Source organism: Podarcis gaigeae (assembly GCF_964106915.1).
Source record: "Podarcis gaigeae genome assembly, chromosome: 8".
Classification (NCBI taxonomy): Eukaryota; Metazoa; Chordata; class Lepidosauria; order Squamata; family Lacertidae; genus Podarcis; species Podarcis gaigeae.
Genome location: NC_139684.1, coordinates 32,254,161 through 32,280,001, shown reverse-complemented (window position 1 = coordinate 32,280,001; position 25,841 = coordinate 32,254,161). Strand labels below are relative to the sequence as shown.

At 45.9% G+C, this 25,841-nt stretch overlaps 2 protein-coding genes and 1 long non-coding RNA gene across 3 annotated transcripts in view; 2 read left to right on the top strand and 1 right to left on the bottom strand.

The window, feature by feature from the left end:
* Positions 1-230: 230 nt before the first annotated feature.
* ORC6 (origin recognition complex subunit 6) lies at positions 231-7,576 on the bottom strand. Its single transcript, XM_083750571.1, has 7 exons — positions 7,346-7,576; positions 6,323-6,452; positions 4,760-4,923; positions 4,218-4,307; positions 3,374-3,486; positions 3,069-3,143; positions 231-1,051 (listed from the first exon to the last, which is right to left on the bottom strand). Exons 1-7 carry the CDS (start codon positions 7,408-7,410, stop codon positions 924-926), a joined length of 765 nt encoding a protein of 254 aa, XP_083606697.1. The 5' UTR covers positions 7,411-7,576; the 3' UTR covers positions 231-923.
* A 306-nt stretch (positions 7,577-7,882) lies between these two features.
* VPS35 (VPS35 retromer complex component) overlaps positions 7,883-25,841 on the top strand; it is a 28,330-nt gene continuing 10,371 nt past the window's right edge. Inside the window, exons 1-10 of the mRNA XM_083750495.1 lie at positions 7,883-7,997; positions 13,639-13,737; positions 14,445-14,541; positions 15,316-15,439; positions 15,754-15,936; positions 17,707-17,920; positions 19,830-19,913; positions 20,125-20,234; positions 24,422-24,518; positions 25,655-25,803. Coding sequence (XP_083606621.1) covers positions 7,995-7,997; positions 13,639-13,737; positions 14,445-14,541; positions 15,316-15,439; positions 15,754-15,936; positions 17,707-17,920; positions 19,830-19,913; positions 20,125-20,234; positions 24,422-24,518; positions 25,655-25,803 — 1,160 coding nt within the window. The 5' untranslated portion in view covers positions 7,883-7,994. The remainder of the gene's footprint in view (positions 7,998-13,638; positions 13,738-14,444; positions 14,542-15,315; positions 15,440-15,753; positions 15,937-17,706; positions 17,921-19,829; positions 19,914-20,124; positions 20,235-24,421; positions 24,519-25,654; positions 25,804-25,841) is intronic.
* LOC310849846 lies at positions 20,427-23,289 on the top strand. Its single transcript, XR_014567129.1, has 2 exons — positions 20,427-22,697; positions 22,980-23,289. It is a non-coding gene; the product is annotated as an uncharacterized lncRNA (long non-coding RNA).

The window sequence follows — 25,841 nt, the reverse complement described above, 5'->3', positions numbered from 1 at the left end:
GCTGTTCTCAGTAGGGCGGGTTTTCTTTTTTTACACTTCCTTCAGCAGCCTCAGACACGCATATTTTAAACTTTCACGTAGGGGATTCATCAATGACGAGTTCTGCATGCGTATGATAATTTGGAATGCGGTTGACTGGCAGTAAGAAAGGGAAACAACACTAACTCTGATTTATATATTGATCTCTGTCATTTGTAAAACAAGACTAAAAAGGAGAGGAAGAAAAAATATAGAAATAAAAGTATTTATTGATGTTGCTGCAAGGGAGTGATGTCTTACACAAAGCCACAATAAAAATAAACCTGAGAGACAGAGTAAAAATGTGAAGTTAAAAATTGTGTTGTCTAAAAAGATTTTGGAAGTGGGAATGAGTTGGCAGCAGGCATATTCAGATACCAAATCTTTGCACCCTGATTTTAAGTGTCTTCCATGGAAGCAACTCCCATTGCAAATAATGGTTTACATCTGAGCAAGCATGGTTATGGTTGAGATGCCTGGATTGCCAAATCCAGAATTGGCCATAACATGCAAGATTCCCACCTCCAAAAATCTGAGCTGCGGCACAGAAGTTCTTTCTCACTGCAAAAACAGTCCCAAGCTTCCTTGAACAATATAACGTGGAGTTCACACAGGCCCTCAACAGCAAAATAAAGAGCACACACGTTTTGAGGGCCATTTCAGTAGTGTAGCCCTCCTGACCAAGGAGAACCAATCAGTAGGGCGGGCTTTCTGCACTCATCCCAGAAGCCTCCAGGGCAGGAAGCAGGAAGCAGAGGCCAATTCCCACAATCCATGTTTTGCGCTACGACACCCAACTGGGAAGTGCACGCGCTCAAACCAGTGCCCAAGAAAAACCATCACAAAGGTTGCTGGCCTAAAAATACCATTGATTCTAAAAATCCCAGAAGAGCTGCCTGCTCAGGTCAAACACTGTCCCTTTGTGATTTAGCTGCGCTTTCCAAAATTCTCCTCTTCCATTCTTCATACTCTTCTTTTGCCTCCGTTTCAATTTTCGGACGCTTGCGAGGGGTCTCTGCTTCCATTTCATTTGCTGTCGTGGGGTGGAAAAGAGACAGGACTTTGGAGAAGATGCTCGTACAACAAGTAGTCTGGAAGAACCCAAATCAAGTATACTTCTAGCTGGTTAAGGACTTGCTCCACCCTCTCAGTCATCAAGCCCCCCCCCCCCAAGATATATTTACGTATGAAAGTATTTATAATCCCGCCTTCTTGCAAAGCACCGGGGCAGTGTGCAACCATATTAAAATAGTAATAAAAGAAATGCAAAACAATCATTAAAAGGTCTGGTTGCTCAAGGGACCATTCAGACAGCTGCATAGGCCTGCTGGCATGAATAAAGGCCTTCAATAGATGCTGGAAATTCATAAGGGAAAATGCTTGATGAATCTCCGTTGGATGAGGGCTCCACAGCATGGAGGCCAGTCAATCTTATTTAACACGGAGGACAAGTATTAGCACCACTTCTGCTATATGTCTGCAAACCTTGGGGCTCCTTTGAGCTTGCAGACACCTCCCTCTTGTGGATAGATAGCAAATGCTTTAGCTAGATAAGCAATGGCACAACACTGGAAATAAAGGGAGCAATAGATGTGGCAGAGAGTTCTCTTGATTAATTCCCATTTCTAATGTTTGCGGAGAATCAAGATGACTAGTGTGTCCTTGTCTTCCCTTTTTATTTTGCTCTTATTTATATCCTGCCTGCTGTTTCAGAATTCAAAATGGAGCCCATCCAGGCACTGCCTGAATCATGACCAGTTTAGCTTTTTCCAGGTTCCCACATCTGGTTGCCTTAGACAAAACATGGACCCAATCTTCCAGGCCTGGAATGTGGCTTTGCACAATTGCTTAAGAAACACAGTTATGTCTGACTTGAAAGCAAAACACGTCCATCACTGGAGGAACCTGTTTCCTGCTGCAGACATTAACTCAGAGGCAGGGGCTCAGCATGAACTGTGAGGGTGGGCAAAGGTCTTGCAGGAGATGGTTGGCTTAGAAAAGCCGTGGGGATGGGGGAACCCCCAGCCCTGAAACCTAATTAAATTCCCTATTTGGTCCATGGGCCTTTTTGGGGGGGCCAAGCCATGTCCACCTGTCCTGTACCTGGCATCAGGTGTGTAACAGGTAACAAAGTAGTTCCTGTGTGGTTTGCAGGCACTGCTGATCACAGATGCTCGCAAAGCACCATGCCAGTATGACAGTCAGGTGAATGACAGATGGGTGGCTAACCACACCTATCAAAGCTGTTCCACATGTGTGTCTGCGTGGAGCTAAGAATCCAGCCAGTGGTGCCTGTTCCTCACCTACAGCACATGGATGCACACACCAGCTCCTGTGGCCTTTACACAGACCAGAAGATAACAGGGTCTATCTATAAATATGTAAAATATGGTATGTTGTGGAATGTCGCCAAAATCGGGGTATTACAATTTTATGCCTATTGATACATTGCCAAGTTGAAGGTCTTGGTGCTAACATAATAAGGCCCTTTACAACTTAGGACTAGGTTATCTTAACCCATAGTAGATTGCTACGGTCTGTGGGAGAGTTTATCCTGCAAGTTCCAAAGATCTCAGAACCCTGCTCAAACAGTAACTCGGAGCAGGGCTTTTAGTGTGGCTGCCCCTGTTGTCTGGAATAGCCTTTCCTGGGGAGATACACTCTGTACTTTCCAGAAACAACCGAAGACGTTTTAGTTCTGAAAAACCTTCCCAGCTGGACGAAAAGGTCACTGCCGCAAGGTCTACTCTGTATGGTCTTAGTTTGGTTTTAAATGTATTGGCTCTTTTTGTGTTTTTAACTATCTTTACCGCACCTTGGTTGTTTAGAATGCGACTAATAAAAACAACAAAACATTGCTCTAAATATCACTATAAAAACAGCAAGATGACTCTTTGACTTTTACCAACTCTGGACGCCCCAAACTGGTTCATCTAACACATCTAACACTTTCCTATCACTGAAGCTGCTCTTAGAGCCTAGCTCCCAAGTTTCCAACAAAGGACCCTGTTTTGCAGAAGCAGTAGGCGAGCGAGTCAAGTTTCACCTACCAGCATTCTTGCCAAGGCCTTCCAGCAAGGTCTCCTGAGGTTTGGAGGCCTCCGTGGCCAATGGAACACTTTCACCTTTGGAAGAAAAGAGAACAACCTCCTCAGTGTGGTTTATGTGAAATCTGGACTTCTAGACCAGAGCGGGAAGTCGTTACCATCATCCAACCAATTTTCAGGGATGATGGGAGGTGGCATCCAGCAGCTTCACAGACTCCCCACCTCGTTTCAGATCATGGGTAAAATTTATCACCTGCACATGCTGGAGAGAGGACTGAGGCTACAAGGGATGAATAAGAAATACGTACGGCCCATTTGCTGGCTTATCTTCTCTAGCTGGCCATGGAGACGGTCAAATATGGTTTTCTTCACCCCAGACGCAGCTACCATTTTGTTCTTATCCACTTTAAGTTTCAAACACCTGCAAGAAGAGGCCAGCTGATTTTCAAAAGGATCACCCAACCAAATATTTCACCATACTCTTCGCTCTGATTGTAAACAGTAATTTGCCTGTAGCAAGCAAGAGTTGCCTGCAGGAAACTGGACATCTAGAAAATGCAGGGGTGGCCAAAAATGGTGCCCTAAAGATCCTGCTGAACTACAACTCCCATCAGCCCCAGCAAGCATGACCCATGGCCAGGTACAATGGGTGCTGTAGTTCATCTACATCTGGAGTTCCTTGAAGTGCAATTATGATGGAAAGGACAATCCCAGGGAGGGCAATCCTTGTGTACTGTCTTCTAAATTGAACTGCACTGCCCTCTGTCCAAGAACTGTTGGGCAGGCTGGGGACAGCATGATATTGATGGGGAATGTGTGTGTGTGAAATCCTGTGTTGCGGAGGATGGACTAGGTGAACGTTGGAGCCCTTCCAATTCTGCAATATTAAGCTTCTATGAATGGGTCCGTTTACCATCAGCTCAGGCCCCAGCCATAAGCATGTGGCCCTTGAGTGCCTACTCCCTGCTGCGTGTGGCCCTCTGGGGCAAAAAGGCTGCTAATTTCTGCCCTAAACAATCTCTGCATTTCTTCCTGGTGCAGAATCCTAGTTGCTATCCCCACCTGCCCATCACCTGAGCAGAATGAACACAAGGAGAACTTCTTAGTCCCAACCCCACCCCAAATACAAAATGGAACCTGGCCAAACTTTACCTGCAAGCTGTAAACAATGCTGCGGTGGTGAATAAGGACTTGGACAAATCGAGATCCATCTTCTGAGCTTCTGGCAGGCTGGATTCATACCTGAAAGAGCAAAGCCACTTTCTGAAACCACAGCCGTTTTGTCACAACACTAACAGAGGTTGTCTAGAAGGGAGTAAAGCTCTCAGAAAGCAAATTGATGCAGCCAAACAGCACCATCCATACAGAGTATCCTCTCCAGCTAGAACTCTGAACAGGAATATAGGCAGCAATTGTTTTAGGCACATCTGATATGTGCGTGACTGCACACAAACACATTGTGCCAAACCCGGAAGTGACCCGGGAGTGTCACAAAAAGGGACTTGCAGGCTTTTCAATGGTGTTTCAGATATACGTGATTTCACGTAAATATGTGGTGCCTTGGAAAGTAACCCCAGTGTAAATTGGGAGTTGCCTGTACTACAAACCAGAATGTTTTGTTGCTGGCCCCGCTGACCTTTCCTAAAAGCAAGGGTAAAAGCTTCGGCTGCAGGGTCTCCTTAAAAATTCCCTACCTTTGCAGTATTTTTGAGGCCATATTCACTGCTTCCAGGCAGCAAAACTGAACAGCCAGATCTCGGATGCCAAGGCTGGAGTTCACACCCAGGAGGCTCTCAAAGGACCTCAAGCAGCTCTGGTAAGTAGTCTTGTTCATGCCAGAAAGTTTCACTAAATAAGCCTTGAGAGGGAAGAAAAGCACAGAAAATCATGAGGCAATTTCTCCTTGCAAGTAACAGCCTCTTACCTAGTTGCTTGGGGGTAAATAAGGATCTCTTCTACGCGACCAGAAGGTGGCCTTGCATAGATATATGCAGTGTGAGAAAGAAGAGACACAAGAAACTAACTTCTGTTGAGTTTTCTGCTCTTGTTGCAAGGCTGGGATCCTTCTCACAGCTGGCTTGTTTGCAAGCCCAGCACTGATGCATCAGACTTGCAATGTAGATGGGCAATTCTAGTGTTAAGAGTGAGAATGCCACGTGCACAGATTTCATCATGCAGGTGGGTTCAACACAGAGCCACACTGTGTCTTATAGCATCCAAGCATCTGGTACACCTTAAAGCTAGAATAACAAGGGGCTTAACTGTCCAAAGCAGTAAGAACATAAGAGCCCAGCTGGATGAGAGCAAAAAAGATCCACCTAGTCAGCCCAGTTACTCAAAGCGGCCAACCGGATGCTCATGAGAAGCCCCCAAGTAAGATGTGAGGGCAGCAGCTCTCCCACACCCCCTCTAACAGCTTGTGTTTCAGCAGCAGATATCATGTAGAAGGCGACTGTCAATGGCTACTAGCCACAAAGACTATGATCTGTCTCCACAGTCAGATGCAGCAATGCTTCTGAATGCCAGTTTTTGGAAACCACAGGAAGGGGGAGTGCTGTTTTGCTTGAGTTCTGCTTTCAGGCTTCCCACAGGCACCTGGTTGGCCACTATGAGAGAAGGATGCTGGACTAGGTGATCCGGCAGGCTATTCTTATGTTCTTAATTGACTATGTCAGCTCAGGCTGATGGGAGTTGCAGTGCACCAAGATCCATTCTATTCACTATCTTGTCCAATAGCCATTGATGGATCTGTTTCCTACCAATTTGTCCGATATCCTGTTAAAACCCATCTAAACCTGCAGGCAAGCAGGGTGCCAGCGCCTGGGATGCTGGAAGGCAAAGGCTGCTGCCCCCAGGCCCACTATGGTTGATACTGGCTTATCTTTAATTCCCTTCCTCCTGAGAAAGATAATTCTTAGCGGCTGGTGCTGTGAAAGGAAGAACCAAACCAGGAGGCTACAAGCACAGTTCACTGCCATTTTTATGATCTCCAATGCACCTCATCTAAGCTGAGTATTGTGTACAATGACTGGCAGCGGATCCCCAATGTTTCAGGTAAGAGGCATTCTATTTGAAGATGCTGGGGCTTGAACCTGGGTCCTTCTGGATGATCTAGCCACTGAACTACACAGCCCTTCCCTAGATCTGTCCAATCCTGCATCTGAAGCAAAGGTTTCTAGTTGCCATGTGCAGTCAAAAGAGATGGCTTAAGAAAAAAGCACTTGGGGTGGGGAGGTGGTCATATAACCACTTATTACTTTGTCCACGGGGTTCTTTGTGAAGGCAGCAGCCAAGTCCAGGCAGATCACGGCTTTGCTTGTGGCAGTCATCTGAGCCAGCAAGGTGGCACATTTCACTTGAGACAGGCGCAGATACTCTTCAGCTTTTCTGTGGTACAGCAAAGAGAAGAGACGGTGAATTCCATTTTCACAGCTAGGACAGCCAAACAGAACTCGCATATATCCTATACCTTTAAAGCACTTTCAAACCACATGCTTTCCTGCAAAGGATCCAGGGCACTGTAGCTAACAACTCATGAAGCTGCAATTCCCAGCAGCCTTTAAGGAACTACAATACCCAGAATCCTTTGAGGGAAAGCAAGCACTTTGGATATGTTTTAAAAGTACAGCGTGCACAAGGCTAGAGCCTTCAGTCTGATCCAGCAACTGGGCCCTTCTAGCGTTTAGGGAAACTTTTAGGTTATCATGAAATTAATATTTTTGTGTTGTGCTAATTTGAATGCAGCTGATTTATACAGGTCTGAACATTTGGGAAAGGACCCAGAGGACTTAACTAAAGGAAAGACAAAGAAATACATTCTATGAACCTCCAAGGTCATTAAAGGCAAGATAGTTTCTAACCCAAACTGCTTTTCGATGTTTTAATTGTAACTGCTTTCAGAAATGTTTTGATTGTTTTAGAATATTTTTGCTTTTCTCTTTGCTTTTAAATAACGGTGTGTCTGTTTGCCTCCCTTTGAAGGATGGGTTAGAAATAAGCCATCATTGTTAATTTATTGGTCGCTCCCTGCCACCTCCTCCCCGTAACTCAAAACGACAATACGTAAACGAACACATACATTAGAACCGGCATAAAAGGGGTGGGGGCGTGGGGACAAAGAAAAATCTAAAAGTTATTTTTAAGGCAGGATTAAAACATCCCTCTAACTTCAAGGAGGCCACAGATAATAAAATACCAAAGGCCTTTAAATAAACAAATACAAAAATTCAATGAATGAATGAATGAATGCAATAAAATAAAATCTCCTTCCCCCAATTCACCTGATAACTCCGGGCGCAGTGACGCCCAGCTTGGAAGCCAAACACTGGATCACTTCGCGCTCCATTCCCGGCCCGCTAAACTCAGCCTACGCCTCCACTGCTACGATCCTCCTTTGCTTTCCCGCGCGCGCATGGAACGACGCGACACCTTCAAAGCCTGCCGGGAACGTTGCGACACGCTTGCCGCGCCCCTTTCGAACGCTCGGCTGCCTCTCCGAACGTTCCCGCCCTGGCTCCGCCCACTCCTCTGCTGTCACTCGCCGGAGGCTCTCCTTCCCTTCCTTCCTTCCTTCCTTCTCCGGAACGTGACGTAGCGCCGTTCCATCCTATTACAGCTGTCCAGGAGGAAGGGCTGGTGAAGAGGCACCTAATCAGTCAGGAAGACGAGCCCGAGGAGCGTGGAGGCCCTATTGGCGGAGCGGAGCGTCCGTCGCTGCTCCCGAAAGCCAATCACAGCAGCGGAAGGGAGTCTTCCCTCTTCGGCTTTCGGCCAATGGGGAGCGAGAGTAGAAGAAAAAGAGGCGGGGTCCCGAGCGGGTTTCCTTTGTCACATGACAGTGGTGGGAAGTGGGGGGGCGGCTGAGCAGGCGCCTAGCTAGGAGGGGTTTGTTGCAAGCGCTGCGGGGGTTGCAGTGAGCGACGCGCCACTATGGTGAGTAAGAAAAAAAGAAGGGGGTGGTAAAGAGGGGTGGGGGGTGGGGGTCGCCCTGGCAAGAGGGGCTGCTCAGGCCTCCTCCTTCTCCGCAGTCCTTTCTATGGGGCAAGGCTGTTGGCCTGGCTGTTCACCCTCCTCCCCAATTAAATCTATTAAGCCTTATCAGTTAATTGGGTCTATTTATATCGCCAACGTTAAGTGTTCTTTGGGTGCATTGCAGTCAAAATGAAACTGCAGAGCTGGACTACTGCAATGTGCTTTCCGTGGGGCTGCATCTTGAAGACGGCTTGGGGAACTTCAGTTGCTGCCAAAGGAAGATGTCAGGGCGCTAAAAGTGAACGGGACGGGAGGTTTGAACACGCGACATGACTTTTGTGTTTAGTTGTGCTGACTGCTGGTGTGTTTCTCAGCGCAACTCAAAAGGGCTGGTATTAGCCTTTAAGCCCCCCAAGCCTGCCTTTCCTCAACCTCTGGAACAGGTGTGGGCGACCTTTGACCCGCCAGATGTTGCTGAAGAACAACTTCCGTCGTCCCTGGCCATTGGGCATGCTTGCTAAGGCTTTGGGAGTTGTAGTGCATGTTCCCCGCTGTTGCTCTAGAGATGTTTTGGGCTGTAATTCCCAGGTAGCGCGGCTGTGCCAACCTGGACTGATGGGAGGGCACATTGTTGGGGAAGGCTACCCTAAATTGGTTGGGAATGAATTACTTTAAGATTGCCTGCACTCCTGTGATACTGCCTGTAATCCAAGACTTGGATATGTGCTTGCGTACTGACTGGAGAATTTGGTTAGGTTCATTAGCATTCACCAGAAGACCTTGTTGTTGGTGGCCTCGCAGTTGTGGAAGTTTTCCGGTTAATATTTATTTGGACCCCTTCACGTCAGGCGTTGAGGATGTCTGCCAAACTTCTTACTAATGCCTTTCCTTAAGAGAATTTTGGTGATCTTAAGAATCTCTTACACATCTGTCTTCGGCCACTCAGTACTTTGTACTGTAAAGTTCATTTTTCTCCATGGCTTTATAAGGGATTGGCTCTGAATGGGACGAACATATAACACATCAATATTAAAAATGCAACAATAATTGAACATTTTAATGCCACTCTTTATCGTTTCAGGTTCAGAACAGTGTACAGCATAAAACATTTATTTTATTTTTTAAACCCCCACAATACACACTTCAAAAAAAGAGGTTGAGCACAATCCTACGTATGTTTACTATTGAGCTCAATGGGGGTTTATTATCTTCAATAAGTGTGCTTAGAATTGCACTCTACAACTAAAGTAATTTAAACTGCTAAATTAAAAGACCATTTGAATTAAGGAAGTCTCAAGTTCATGTGGAGCTGCAAAGGCCCTGCTTAGCTAGCAAATACTTTTTCCAGAAAAGGGAAGCAGTAAATAGCCCCAGGTGTGGCTTCCTTCATGACTAATGCTGCCATCCTGTGGGAGCCTACTCAGAGGTAAGCCCCACACTATCTAGTAGTGCCCTAGTAAGTACAGAGTCTTGCAGCACCTTAAAATACTGAGATGTTAGGGTAGGGCTGATGGGAAATGGGGGTCTGGCAACATCTGGCAGTCCAAAGGTTCCCTGCTCTTACATTGGGTGCTTTGTGTACATGGAAACTTCTTCATATGCAGATACAGAAATAACATACAAAAGAGAGGAACAAATGTGAAATCTGGGTCAACAGTAAAGGTTATGAATTTGATGGGCTCGTGAGAGAGCCATTCATGCCTTGGAGTCGTTTATATTTTTTGTTACCATGTGTGACTTAAGACCTTGTTAGGTGTTGCATCAGCGGTTGGGCATCTGAGTTGTCAAATACTGTGCAAATATTTTAAAATTGTTAAAACATCAGAACAATGAAAAAGTTACCTCGATCAACAACCAGGTTTGATATATATGCTAATTGCAACCCCCCCCAAGCCCTACATGAGTTTGTGCAAATAGGAACTCCTAGATTTGGGTAGCTTTCTTGTGTACCATTCTTTTGTTGGGAAGGCGCCTTCTTTGAGCCCAAAGAGACCTCTTCCTCTGGTGTTGGGATAGCCAACATGGAGTCTTCCAGAGATTATTGGACAACAACTCCCACCATCCCCACCTTTTGGAAGCACTGGCTGGGGCTGATGGGATTTGTAATCCAAAACATCTGATGAGTATCACTTTGAGGAAGACTGCATTATGCAGCTGTATGGAAAAGCTGGCATTGAGGTAGATCAGTGATGGCCAAACTTGGCCCTCCAGCTGTTTTGGGACTACAATTCCCATCACCCCTGACCACTGGTCCTGTTAGCTAGGGATGATAGGAGTTGTAGTCTTAAAACAGCTGGAGGGCCAAGTTTGGCCATCACTGAGGTAGATGGAGGTCAGGAACTAAACTCGTAGTATTTTTTGTCCCATCCTCCCTGGTAAAAGCCTCGCTGCTTATTTTGCAAAATGGCAACACCAACAGTAAACCAAAGAGGAGATATGGGCAGATTTATTTCGAGCATGCGTTGGCAAACCACGTATCTCGTAGTATTTTTTTGTCCCATCCTCCCTGGCGAACTTATTTTGGGCATTCGCTGGCACACCACTAATCCCGAAATATTTTTGCCTTATTTACCCTTTACGCCTCGCAAAAAAGAAAAGAAAGGGGGAGATAAAGGGAAGTTTTCCTTCTGCACATATGTTTTCCCTCTGCACATAACTGTTGCATTATAGGGAAGCATTGCATCATTCTCTTTCTACACATAACTGTGGCCTTATGGGAAGTCTTGCTATGGGAAGTATTGCTTCTTTTCTCTTGCATTCTGGGAAGTCTCGCTTATAATCTTCTCTCTGTTTCTGCACACACTGTACGAACTTGCTCCAAACACCAAGACATTCCCTCATCGCTCCGTTCACCTTAAGTTCATGGTGACTTGTTCTCCATGCATAGCTGACCACATCTATAGAACTTGATTATTGTCTTCTTTCATGTTATGATCAATCATTAGTAATTGTTTTATGCCATATTAATCTTTAGTTATAATTAATTAGGAGGTTTCATGCTTGTCTAGTCCCAACCTCGTTTCCCAGCCTTTAATCTACCGGTGATTAATGTTCACATGTAATTCCCACCCCTCACATGTAATTCCCGCCTTGCATTTGCATTAACCAATAGGCAATGAGTTTCTTTGTGTTTGTATCAACCAATCAGCCACAACCACACCTGTGGCAATGTTTGTAATATTCAATAAAAGAGAGTTCCCGGGGTTTTCCCGGCAGACGCCTCTCGTGACACCCACTACTCGTCTCCCGTGATTTTCATTCCTACAAGGAACACTATTGAATCTTGAGCTGAGGAACTTAAAAGCTCTGAGTGTGTTTGAAAATGGTAGGGATGAATAATCTTCAGATAAGAGCAGGGATAAACCATCTTCACTCAAGGAGCTTGTTGAAATGGCTAGACAGACCAAGAGTGATGATTAATTTGTCAGCTTATTCTGTGTGGTTGATTGCCTTGCTGGCTGTTATGACCATCATTGAAGGTCTTCCTCTTGGTGCCTGCACCATCAGACGTGACATGGGTGGCATCCTTGTTTGTGGAACCCTCCCCATTTCTATTCATCTGGCGCCAATTGTAATTTATATAGTTAATTTATTTATAAGGATATATACTTGTCCCCACCACCAGAATTCCCAGGGTGGCTTCCAGAATATGAAAGTACAATAAAGCAAATCAGGTTAATGGTCTTTGGGTGTCGGCTAGAAACACTTCTGCTTCTGGGGACATTCAGAGGCCTTGACATAAAGTAGCTAGACCATGCCAGCAGGGGCTGATGGGAGTTGGAGTCCAAAACATCTGGAGGGCACCAGTTTGGACTCCCAACTCCCATCCGCTCCAGCCAGCACGATTGTGCAGAAGGGTACCAGTTTGGTGAAGGCTGGGTGAAGACAGTGTTCTTCAACCCTAAGTCCCCAGATGTTGCTGGACTACAACTCCCATTATCTCTGGTGATCGGCTAAGCTAGCTGAGGATGATGGGAGTTGTAGTCTAACAACCTCTCGGGACCCAAAGTTGAGGAATACAAGAATATATAGATTGCAGCCCTGTACTCACTCAGCTACCTGAGAATGAGTGAACTAAAGGGGCTTTACTTTTTAAGTAGACACAAGCTTGCAGTTTGGGTCTCCACTGTGTTTTATGTTTTTTGTTGCATTGTTTGAAAACTTAGATTGTCAGGTTGTCCTGAAAATGTGTCTTAAATGATACACTTTAAAAAATATAAACTAAGAGTGTTGGGCGTGTTTTCAAGAAATGAGGGAAATGATTCATGATTGTTAGCTGTCAGTATACATATGGCTATAGAATATATTTTTTAAGATTACTGAAAGATATTGCGGGGGGGGGATATAACAGCATGGACTTCTAAAAGCAAATGTACTTCACAGAGTACAATTATTCAAAATAATATACTTGGAACATACCGAAATTGGCTTTCTACACTCAAATAAATGTAGTTCCTCTGGAATTTTGGTAAATCATTCAATGTGGTAACCAAGAAAAATAAAACCATTATAAAAGTTGGCTGTATTGGCATTTCATTAAATGGAAACAAGGAAACTTTGCAAGACATGTGAAATCCTTTCTAGGCTGGACTTTCTTGTGCTACCTTGGAAGAAAATCCCATGTGTTGACACTCTGCAGGACCTTATTTATTTACTGTGAGGTGTTTATGTCTTGCCATTCAATCAAGGAATCCTCAAGGTGGCTTACAACAGATTTGACCAATACAGGTCAAACAAAGACCGCACGTCCAGCCCCACAGCCTTCAGTTCTTTGGCTGGTGGGTGGGGTGAGAGTGTGCTTCTCTATGGCCAGAATGGACTTTCTACTTTTACATCTGCAGTCCCAGGTCCTTGCTGATCCTAGCTTCTGGTTGTCTTTGCCTACTCTTGGGCAGCTAAGTGCAGCATTCTCCATTACTGATCAGTAGTGTTGGTCCCACAAGAACTCACCATTAGCTTATTCCCACAATAGATAATTAACTTAAGAAATTGGTTGCCAGGAGATGAGCTCCTGGGCCCCTAAACTCAGATTATTTTAAAAGAGAATTAGACGAATTTAGGGAGGAGAGGGTGATCAGCTGCTGGCTTAAAAGAGCCCCTCCAGCCCCTTTCCATAAGGTTCTAGGTGGGGTTACAACAGTATGATGTACAGTTATGAGAACAGATTGAACCACTGCAATTAGGAAAGGAGAGTTGTTCCAAGTGGAATGGAGCTGTATAAACGACATTTAGCCATGTGACCTACTTATTTAAGAAGTTCCTTACCTGCCCTTCACTACAAGGTTGCAGGGTGGATCCCCAACCATACAGTAATGAAGCCCAATAAAGCAAATGAAAGGATGTCCATCAGGCAGCAGAGGTATAGGGATCCTGTGTTGTTCGAAGATTGCATGCCAGTGGAAATGAATTCCTGGGGAGCAACAACAGGGGAGAATGATAGCTTCCTAGATGCCTACAAGGAGGGCTTGAAGGTTTCTGATTGGTTTCTGGTTGGGGAAAGCGGGGTGATGGACTAGGTGGAATATCACTCTGACCCAGCAGCTCCTGCTCCTATGTTCTTGCTAGGAAGTAATCACCTGTTCCCCTTACCCCTTTTTCCTAGCCGACTACACAGCAGTCTCCTCAGGATGAGCAAGAGAAGCTCCTGGATGAAGCCATTCAAGCTGTCAAGGTCCAGTCCTTCCAAATGAAGCGGTGTTTGGTAAGAACTGTGGGGCTTGATTCCCCTAATAGTTTGGGCTCAGAGTTCTTCAACTTCAGTCGTCCCCCACATGTTGTTGGACTACAGTTCCCATCATCCTCAGCCAGCGGTCGTTGAGGATGGGTGTTGCAGCGCAGCAACACCTGGCCCAGTGTTTGTTAAGGAGCGCCATCTCCCCAATGAAGCTACCACTTACTAAGGTCTGCCAAGGAGACCCATCCTGGATCCCTTCTCTGCAAGGGAATGCAGAACACCACAGGCTAACGCTCTGGAGTTCTCTTCCCCAAAGGGTCTACAAGGCTGCCTTTCCAACCATTTTTAAGCATAAAATTACATTTCTTATTCTTCTCAATTCATTGATTTCTGACAGGCATTGTCTTTTCAGCTTCTGCTGTTTTATTTGTGTTTTGTGTTTTAATTTTATTTATCTTTGGATATAATCTTACTGCTGTAAAATTGCCTTTGGATGCCTGTTCAAAATAGTGGCCTAGATGTCATATCAAAAATATATTTCAGGTTGTTCTGGAAGGGTGAATTGGCAGGTTGCTCCTTGACCTCCAGAGCACTGGATATTCCTGAAAGTTACAAAAGGCAATCACTGCCAGGTGCATGTCTGTGTATGACTCTTGCATGGCGGGGCGGGGGAACTAATTGGGAAATGAGATGTGCGGCCAATAATCTTACTTTTAAATGTTTTGTTTTGTTAGGACAAGAACAAACTAATGGATGCCCTGAAACATGCCTCTAACATGCTTGGTGAGCTGCGGACTTCAATGCTTTCCCCAAAGAGCTATTATGAGCTCTGTATCCTCTTGAGACTTACCTTGCGGCTAGCTGAGTCTTGTTTGGGGTGATGGTGATAGGGAGGGAGGGAACCTGGAACAACACCTGCAGATGGAAGTACCATGGGAGCGATTTTCTTGCTCATCGTATGATCCAACTCCTTGCTCCCATGCAGGGAATCCAGAACTGTATTATTTATTACATTTCTCAGGGTTGGGTGGGTTAGCGCAGTGGTTCCCAAACTTTTTCAGGCCACTGCCCGCCTGGTTTCACAAACTCATCCCCAGTGCCCCCATCCCTATTAAAAGCATTATTCAGAAACCGGTCTGCACGATTCGCTAGGGACAATAAGAACATAATAAAATTCCAAATAATAACATTTACGTGCACATTTATTCGAAAGCCGCTTGAGCCATTGTGTTGAATTAATTCAGCAAAATTGATGAACTCGATTTAGTGATACAAGCTAATAGTTATTTACATCTCCAGCACTCCCTGCCACTCCCTTGTCTCCTAGGTAATCCCGCCACCTGAAAAGGTTGGTACAACGCACTTTGGGAACCATTGGATTTCAAAGTCTTTCCTTCTTCCTCTTGCCTAGCTATCTCTGCTTGAAGACTTGAGCTTTTTGCCCTCTGAAATGTCAGCGCCTTCCTTCCTGCTGTCCCCTTCATCTGCTTTAAATTTTGAACTCTTCAAGGGCTACTGATTTTCCCTTGGTATTTCTGGGTAGTCACCCACCCACACGGCACATCACCTGCTGCTCTAATCTGAATCCTTAACCGCAAGGAAAAGATATGGCGATCTCTGATGAGCTGCACTACCTGGAGGTGTACCTGACGGATGAGTTTGCCAAGGGAAGGAAGGTGACGGATCTCTATGAACTGGTGCAGTATGCTGGAAACATCATCCCGCGGCTGTAAGTAAATAAGAATCAAGGGTGACGTCTTGCATTCTGGGCCCAGTAATCTGCTTTCTGCAACTGCAGTAGCTTTTTCATATCACCTGAAATTTTCTTGTGGTAGAAGGGAGCATTGTTTGGTGGGCAGCAAGTAAGTGGCCTCACTTGGGCAGATGTTTTGGACTATAACTCCCATCACCCATAACAACCACACAATGGGAGTTGTAGTCCAAAACATCCAGAGAGTACAGCGCATGAGAAAGTTGCTTTTTCTTCTGTGATTTCACTTAAGTATCCTTAACCGTTTCTCTTTCTCCTCCCTCCTCCCCTAGATATTTACTCATAACCGTTGGGGTTGTCTACGTGAAGTCCTTTCCTCAGTCCAGGAAGGATATCTTAAAAGACCTGGTGGAAATGTGCCGTGGTGTCCAGCATCCTCTGAGGGGCCTGTTTCTGCGCAACTATCTCCTTCAGTGCACGCGGAACATATTGCCTGATGATGGGGAACAGACAGAGTAAGGAGCCTGGTGGGGCAGAAGTGGAGCTTTCAGAAGTGTGTTGTGTGTGTTTGGTAGGCAGACACTGGAGCAAAGCTGCCTGGTCCCCGGGCTTGGGCTGAGGTCACCTGAGGGCAGCAGCAGCAGGTGCAATTAGTGCCTGGAAGAGAGGTCACCTAAGACCCCTGTGTGCATTGCCTTGGTTCCAAGATGGAAGACGGTGGAGTGTAAATGGAGAGTCCAATCAGGAGCTGTCAGTTTCACCTCTGATAACAGTGATGGCTCCCAACTTGGGCAGCTTTCTAAGCAGATTAGACAAATTCATGGGAGGATAAGGCTGTCAATGGCTGCTAGCTGCGATGGCTATATTAAGAATATAAGAGGAGCCTGCTGGATCAGGCCAGCATTTTGTTCTCATAGTGGGCCAACCTGATGCCCCTGTGGATTGCTGGCAATCAGGTCCAGAGCACAGACGCAGTCTCCAGCAACTCTTGAGACCCAAGATGCTGAGTTAGATGGGCCCTTGGTCTGATCCAACAGGGTTTCCTGTCTGCAGAGCGGCCCAGAAAGTCTTCCAGGATCTTCTTTCTCAGTTCAGATCATCTGCTGGCAAATTCCCACATGGGAGTGAACACCTCACCCATTCTAGTTCTGCTTAAAATATTTAACTTGACGAGTTAGCGTTACAACTTATACGACTGCTGGTCTAAGGAAAACAAAGTAAAAAATGATGTACAGAGAATCTGTCCTTCCTTCCTGTCTGCTCAGGCCAGAGTAGCAGCCACTTCTTTCAGAGCCCGTCTAATAGAGAAGTAGGTTGCAGGGGAGAAAACTTGTTGCTAGGGGCAAAACTGTGCAAGGATCATTTCAAGCCTTATTTTTTAGACTACACTTACACAGAGCTTTTCTGATGTTCTTAAGTCGTGGTTGGGCAGGGGAAGGGAGGAAACCTGGCTCTCTGCTTTGGGACCTTTGCCAGCTATGCAAGTTGCTTCCCAGGAAGCTGAACATTGCAAGTTGGTTGCATTCTTTCGCTTTTGTTCCTTGTTTAAGAAACAAAATAGCTTGGCCCTCCAAAGGTATGAGCTGATCTTCTATTGCAGCCCCAGGGGTAGAACGTGCCCCTCTAGCCTTCTCTCTCTGACCTTGGGACTCTTACCGAGTGCACTGCCATCACTGGCCCTGCCTTTCGCCCTCCTGCAGTGTTTTCTGCAGGGTGGAATGTGTCCTTGAATTCTAAGACAGACTCTTGTTTGTCTGGATGGAAGATAGAGAGGGTTGTGTGTGTGTAGAAACTAGCCTACTGTACAAAAGCTAAGTTTGTATTGATTTATTTGCCTACTTTTCCTTGAAAGGAAAGGACCCCCCCCCCTTCACCCCATTGCCTGATACATTGTCATGCGCAAAACCTCCCTAGCTGAGCACTTCTATGGGAAGAGACACACTATGTACAGGAGCACAGCTTCATGTCCATGAAAAGGACACTCAAATCTTGTTTGGAAGAGATGCAAATTGTATGTTACAGTGTGCGGCTTTCTCCCTAATCCGGCACAGGCTTTTAAAATGGAGTGGTTCCCAGCGTGTGTTTAAATCCAGACAGGGGTTCTTCAAGCTGCATATATTTAGCCCAAAGAGGGCTCTTTTTAACGAGCATCTGTCTTTGTGGTTCAAAGAGGATGCTGCTTTGTTTTATTTAAAAAATGGATTTGACCCTCATCTTGAAAGCAAATCTTCTCTGTCCTCCTGTACATCTGTAAAAAGGAAGCGCTTGCTCTCTTGACTTTACAGCGAAGAAACGACCGGGGACATCAGCGATTCCATGGACTTTGTGTTGCTGAACTTTGCTGAGATGAACAAGCTCTGGGTGCGAATGCAGCACCAGGGACACAGTCGTGACCGAGAGAAGAGGGAGCGTGAGAGGCAGGAGCTGAGAATCCTGGTGGGAACCAACCTGGTTCGGCTAAGTCAGCTGGAAGGGGTCAATGTGGAGAGATATAAGCAGGTGAGATGGTTTATTGACTTGGCTTGGCTCCAGTTCTGAGTGGGCCTTTTCAGGTGTGGCTCCCTGCTTGTGGAATGCTCTTCTATATTCAGGCACACCTGGTGCCATCACTGTGTCTATTTCTAGGCAACATCATTCCTTTTCAACCAGGCTTTGGGCCCTTAATTCGGAGGGATTTAAGTAAATTTGTGGTCACTTTCTTGCTCATCTTTTAGTCATTGGGTTGTGTTAAACCTGCCTTTTTATGTACATTATGGAGGTGTTTTTTAGTTTTTTCTTTTGGTTTTAATTTTTGTGTTATTTTGTAAATTACTCTGGGTAATCTGTCATGAAAAAGTGTGATAATATGCTATTAATAATAAAAAGAACAGCAACAATAAAAATGAATTGGTTAGTTGTAGTTTCTTACAGCTGCAGAAAATAAAGTTATATTATTTTGTCCCCAGTAGTCATAGTTTTTAATTCAGCTTGTTAGTCACCTAACAGAGGGTTTTCTCTAGGCCAGTGGTTTTCAAGCAGTGTGCCATGGCACCCTGGGGTGCCTTGAATGATGGTCAGGGGTGCCGCGGGCAACACTGGCCTCTGTCTCTCTTCCCTTCCCTCCCTCCTCTGACACCCTCTCATGTTTCTGCCTCCCCAAGGCTTGCACAGCTGTTTGTCATAGCAGCCCTGGTTGCAGGTTCCCCAGGTGGATGGTGCCTCTGTGGCTGGCCAGGGGGTGCTACCCAGGCCCCTATGGGGCAGTGTGAGGAGTCACTTCTCTTTGGGGCGGCGGCGGGGCAGCTCAGATACCAGGGGCAGCAACTGCAGCTGCTCAGAGGATTCCCAAGGAGAGGGGAGATGAATGAGGGAACACTCCACAAAGGAGGGTGTTTGAGAAAGGGCGAGGGGCTGCCAGCTCTGCAGGCAAGGGGTGACATAACTGGGCTCCTGAGCCCTACAGGGATGCTGCAGAAAGAATGTAGTTGGTCCAGGGAGCCATGGACTCAGAAAGGTTGATAGCCTCTCCTCCAGGCAACTAAGAATACAACTTAAAAACCACACAAAATCAAACATCAACCACCAGCCATCAAATTTAACAAATCAGTAGCAAAACCTCCAGCAGCCTCCACAGGAAATAAACAAACCAGCAACTCTGAGCAACGCTAACATAAAAATTTGGCACAGCTGGATCACATTCAGTCCAAGTGCTGGGGCGAAGATGAAAGTCCTAACCTGGTGTTGGAAAGCTTGGTGGTGACACCAGGCAGGCCTCATTCCAGAAAGCGTTCTGTGTTGGTGGTAGGGGGGTGGACAAGCGAAAAAGCAGCCTTCCAAGTCTTGGAGGGAAACACCGGATGAGGGTCTTGGAGGGTCTGGGTACATGCATCCTGGGAGAAGTGTTTAAGTGGGGAATAGATTTTATTTTTTTTGGAAATTAATTTTTATTTAAATTTCCAATAACCAATCCATTTATAATTAAACATCCAATTTAACTTATACATTCTTTTTGACTTCCATCAGCCTATCTGACAATTTTCATATTTATCACAACTTCTCACATTTCATACATTTATGTTGCACTTTGACAATCCCTATTTTATATTCTCTTTTAAGCGACATTCCAGTTTGTTTTTCACAGAGCTTCTTGAAATCCAACAAACGTTATTTCCTGATCACACACAGTTTTCATATACTCTGTAAATTTGTTCCAGTCCTCGGTGAATCTCTGATCGCGTTGGTTTCGAATTTTCCCAGTTAATTTGTCCATTTCTGCATACTCCATCAGTTTCGTTCTCCATTCTTCCCTCGTTGGCATTTCTTCCTGTTTCCAGTGGGGAATAGATTTTAGAGATGGGAGCAAGCGGGCAAGCTTGCAGAAGGCCCAAGGGAGGGAATTGACACAGAGCTCTTTTTTTCTTCTGACCAGATTGTCTTGCCTGGCATATTGGAACAAGTTGTCAACTGCAGAGATGCCTTAGCTCAGGAATACCTCATGGAGTGCATCATACAGGTGAGCCTGCAGAGGGAGATTACAGACGGCTTTGGTTAAGTGGCATGGCCAGTACATAACAGCATGCAGGGTGTTTCTTCCTTTCGACTCTTCTGGGCCAAGGAAACAGGAAGCAACTGGGCATAGTGGTGAGTCTGTGGGAAGTATGGCAAGCGTAGAGAAACCATTGCCCCGCTCTGCTCAGCCAACTGACTCTTACTGCTCTGTCTAGGTCTTCCCGGATGAATTTCACCTCCAGACCCTGAACCCTTTTCTACGAGCCTGTGCAGAGTTGCACCAAAATGTGAATGTGAAGAATATCATCATTGCTTTAATTGACAGGTGCGTAAGGAAGCATTTTAATGACACTGCAGGTGGGGAGGAAACCAATAGGCACTCAGAAAGAACAGCTTATCTATCTTTTCCCGGTTATGAATTTCTCTTCATGGTTTCCAGGTCCTTTGCTCCATGCAGTCTTGTTATCTTAAGCAAAAAAAGCCCCCACTGGTACAATTCCTTCCAGTGATTGGTGGAGCTCCTGTGATGTCATGGAATGCTCACAACCTTTCTTTGGAGGCTGGCAAGACCCAGGGAAGTCTTATAGACAGTGTAGCTTTCTGTTGGGATTAAAACACACAGTTGGGGGTTAAAAAAAGGAAAGCTGGTCTTGTTGGTAAGAATTAAATTGGACTGGGAGTTTGATAGAAAGCGGAAGCAGGGGTAGAGTGAGCAGTAGACTGAGAAGAAGGAGCCAGAGTGAAGGCTGGGCAAAAAGGCTGCAGGAAAAGTTTTGTTAAGGGGGGAATGCATATTGCTGCTAAACTATATGCCGCTTAACTCCCAAAGGGAGTTCTGAGTGGCTTATAAGTATAAAACCAAAGCATGAAGATGCATATTTAAAATACACAATATAACGATTCCATCAGAATAAACACCCACAATTAAAATGTGTGAAGAAGCAAGCCAATTAAAACAGCACGGCAATTAAAACTGCTTAAATAGCCATTATAAAACAGGTCAGGTCAGGTGGAACGCTTGTCTGGAGCAGGTGTGCTTTTCAAGAGCCCACTCTGCAAAATCATAATTGAGGAAATGAGGTTTTATCTGATCTTTGTTTTTGTTTTTTGGAGGGGGCAGAAGAGATCTAGCATTGGCAAACCAGAATAGGGATTCTCAAGCTCACATGTGGCCCTCTGGATCTTTCTCTCTGGCCCTTGGGAGCCTTCCCAGGCCACAGCCCTCACTGCCCTTATTTCACATCTTCCATGTGTATTTTTGCCTGCCTGAAATGTGCCCTTGAATGTTTCTCGCTAGCCTGTGTGGAGGGCATGTGCAGAAACCGGCCTACTGTGCAAGGGTAAAATTTATATCCCTTGCTCTGCCCACGTTTGCATGTGGCCCCAAAAAGGTTACCCAGAAGATAATGCGGCCCCCGGACTGCAAAAGGTTATCCTCCCCTGCTTTAAGCAGTAGCAGTTGTGTGCTGTTGACAGGGAGGAAGATAGGGAGGAGGGAAGGATGTCTGCAAGCCAGCAAAGGCTGTTGTCCATGCCGACAGCTTGCCAGCAGGATTGGGGCATGTGCTGCTGTCAGAAAAGGGTATTGCTGGGTTTGGGTGCTTGGAGGGCAGAAGAAATTAAGACGCATAGAGGCAACAGGAAGGTTGAATTTCACATGGATTGTTAAGCCAGCCAGCCATGCCTGTTTTGCAGGTTTTGGCATGGTGGTTTGGGAGATGTCGAAGCAGAGTTCTGCCATTCCCTCTTGCCTTTCTCCGTTCCCTTTCTGCAGATGGATAGCTGTGGTTGGAGGCAACAATGCTTCTGAATGCCAGTTCAGGAGGGGAGACGGCTCTTGTGTTCTGGTCCAGCTTGCTGGATTCCCATTGTCAGCATCCGGTAGGATGCTGAACTAGATGAGCCATGGGCCTGATCCATCAGACACCTCTTTTTAAGTTGTTGGTTGCATCCACCTAAGCTTTACTCAGAGTAGACCTACTGAAAAGAATGGACCCCAATTAAGTCGTGTTCATACGCTTCTACTCCAAGTAGGTCTGTCTAGCGTTGGATACAAGCTCGGATGGCAGCGTTATCAGCATCTTTCCGAGAAATGTGTGTGGTTGCATCGGTGTCTGTGTTTATAAAGCTGATTGCCTTTTAAACATTGGCAAAAGTTTGCTTTTGCATGGCGGGCAGGGATAAGCTGTGCATTTGTGTGGGAGCGATGGGTGATTCAGCCGCTCGGAGTGAGCTGAGCGCCTGTATGTTTGGAGGTGGCTTTGTTTTGACGACCTCTCTGACTCACGCAGGTTTGCATTGGGAAAAGCCTTTGTACAGCGTGAAGCAGGCAACCTTTGGGTGACTTTTTGTACTCTCTCGCTTGAGTGTTTTCCCCGGTTATTTCTCTGGAACATCCAGTCCTCTCTGCAGCTTGAAATGGCGAGAGATGCGGGTGCAAACCATCCATTTATTTCTCTAATTCCAGTGTTAAAAGCCCAGCGCTTGACAGATTCCCCCCCCCCCCCCCAGTTCATCCTTTTGGCGTCTAATGCCTCTAATGCAGGGAGAGACTGACTTGCTCAGCTTGCTGGCTTAAATCTGTGGATAAGTTTGCACAGATCTGGTTTATGAAGGCCTGTGACCTGACCACCTTCGGAAGTCAGTGGCGGCACCAGGGGGGAAACAAAAATTTGGGGTGGCACAGGAGGGGCAAAATGTATTTCTAGGTGGGCAAGAAATTAAAATAAGAGTGTATGCTAATGACAGGTGTTCAGAAATGGGGGGCAAGTGATGGGATGAGCTCCTTGTTGGCAGGGGGCATTTCCCCCTTCCCCCTGTATCACCTATAACTGAAGCTAAGCAGGTCTGTTCCTGGTCAGTGCCTAGGTGGGAAACCACCTGGGGACCCCTCCCATACTGCCTTGAGTGCCATTACAGAAGCAAAGCAAATCTTTATCGTTAACGGTCAGTGACCAGCACCCTAGAAAGCACATAAAGCACATTATTGAAATGTGAATAACAAGAGTAAAAGAGGGCAAAATAAAGTAGGAACTCAATTTTTACACTTTGTAACTCCCTGCCTATTGAGCTCAGGAAGGCGCCTTCACTGTACCCTTTTTGGTGCCTGATAAAACAGGTGGCGCTGTGGTCTAAGCCACTGAGCCTCTTGGGCTTGCCGATCGGAAGGTCGGTGGTTTGAATCGCCGCAGCGGAGTGAGCTCCCATTGCTCTGTCCCAGCTCCTGTCAACCTAGCAGTTCGAAAGCATACCAGTGCAAGTAGATAAATAGGTACTGCTGTGGCAGGAAGGTAAACAGCATTTCCATGCGTTCTAGTTTCCATCACTGTGTTATGTTGCACCAGAAGCGGTTTAGTCATTCTGGCCACATGACCCGGAAAGCTGTCTGTGGACAAAAACCAGCTCCCTTGGCCTGAAGCAAGATGAGCGCTACAACCCCATAGTTGCTTTTGACTGGACTTAGCCGTCCAGGGGTCCTTTACCTTTTATCTTAAAACACATTTGTTTCGACACAGATGTTTGGAAAGTTGATGCGAGTTTTAATCTATAGTTGTTTTACCTTTTCGAATGCCTTAAATTAATTGGTGTACTTTTTTCTTACTGATTTTATTGTTTTATCATTTTTGTAAACCTCTTTGAGGTTTTTTCTTTCTTTCTCTCAGTCAAGTGGTGTATAAATGTGAAATGACAGATAAGTAAATAGAAAAATAAATAATAACCTAGAGTAAAAAAGTAGGTGGGCATCGTCAACTTAAAAGATGCAATCCTGCCTCAAAAGCGAAAGAGCAAAATGTTTACGAAGTGTCTGGGATCAGTTTCTGGCAGGTTTTGCTCACTGCAGCAGAATATTTGGCTGCACTCAGAGGTATAAATGCATGTTGATCCGAGCAGAAGGACATAAAATGATTGTCCTGGCAGATTTGGTAAAATGGGTTCAATAAAGGTTTTATGCAAGCCGCGGTAGAAGGAGCAGCACAGGAAGATTTGCATCTCTGACTCAAGCTCTCCAAAGCTTCAGGAGCACTTACATTTTGGGACTCCAACTCCCATCAGCCTCAGCCATCTGGGACAATGGGTCAGGAATGATGGGAACTGTAGTCCAAGAATCTGAAGGGCCACACGTACCGATGTAATGCCCACAGGGGCTAGGAGACTGCTCACCATACATTTAAAGTGCATTCAACACACACTGGAAGCACTGATTTCCCGCTCCAAAGAATTCTGGGAAGTGTAGTTCCCCCTCATAGACTTACAATCTCCAGTACACTTAACAAACTACAGCTCCCAGGATTCTTCGGTGGAAGCAATGTGCTCTTAAATGGGCATTGGATATTTTTAAAATGTAGAATGTCTGTACGCTCTAGGAACCTAAATTTTACTTTGAGAGTAAGTAGATACTAACGCCTCAACCCTCAAGCACCCTGACTTGGGAAAGAGCTTCGGTGGGTATTGCTTATGAGTAGGATCGGTCTGCAAATCACATTTCCCCAAACTTCCTTTCCACGGCTTTAGGCTTGCGCTCTTTGCTCACCGAGAGGATGGGCCAGGGATCCCTGCTGACATTAAGCTCTTCGACATTTTCTCCCAGCAGGTGGCTACTGTCATACAGGTAAGTGGAGAGTTCGGCCACTTCCCTCAGCGGTTTTTAAAAAACTTGGACTTACTCTGGGTAGTCCACAAGTGCAGCTGCTGAGTCTGATGATTGGCTAGTCCAAGTCAAAAGTGGCTACTGGGCTGGGTCCCCTCCCGGTCCTCGCAGTGAGCTTTGGAGACCCTTCAAAGTGGCACCTACTGCCCCCACCTCTGGTGTCATGTGTGACATCAGGTGTAGGGCTGGTGGGTGTGGCTTACCTGAAACAACTTCACAGGCCAAATGGGGAGGTGTGGTGGGCCAAATATGGACCGCCGTCCAGGTTTCCTGCTCCTAGTGAAGTGTGTCGAGGGTATCTGAAGGCAGCCCTATTTAGGGAAGCTTTTAATGACTGATGTTTTAATGTATTTTTAATCTTTTGTTGGAAGCCTCCCAGAGTGGCTGGGGAAACCCAGCCAGGTGGGCGGGGTATAAGTAATAATTTTATTATTATTATTATTATTATTATTATTATTATTATTATTATTATTATCTCAATCCCAGCTTCCTTCTGTTGCACAGGAAAATCTGAAAGATTCTTCTAAGCCTGTGTTTCCCAAACTTGGGTCTCCAGCTGTTTTTTGAACTACAGTTCCCATCATCCTTGACCACTGGTCCTGCTAGCTAGGGATGGTCAGAGTTGTAGTCCAAAAACAGACCCAAGTTTGGGAAACACTGTTCCGAGGGGAGGGTTGGACTAGATGACCCTTTGGTGCACTTCCAATTCCACAGTCCTCTGATTCTATGAAAAGCCTCCCTGCAATTAGGGTCCCTGACTGCTTAATGCAGAAAAGGTTGGGACGAAGAAGCTGGTGTTGGGACTCCCTTTATGCACCCCAGCCCATTTTGCACCCTTTCACATCTGTCTGAGTGCCTCAGCAGTGCTTGTGTGTGTTAAGAAGGCATTTGGGAATTCAAAAGAGTCTCCGTACGAGTGCCTCTTCCAGTCCCGATGCGTGTAGGCCCTTGACGTAGACCACCTGTCCCGTCTCCCCCATCAATGCTGCCCTGTGTCTGTGCGTGAATTATAAATGTAATAAATGCAAGTGCCCTTTCTGCAGCCGCCTGACATGCAGATCTCCTCTTTATTTTCCCCGCGGTGTCCGCAACTCCAGTCTAGACAAGATATGCCTTCGGAGGACGTGGTGTCGCTTCAGGTCTCTCTCATTAACCTGGCGATGAAGTGCTACCCAGATCGTGTTGACTATGTCGACAAAGTGCTGGAGACAACGGTGGAAATCTTTAACAAGCTGAACCTGGAGCAGTGAGTGGAGGCCGTCTGGCTCGCGGCAGAGCAGGCCG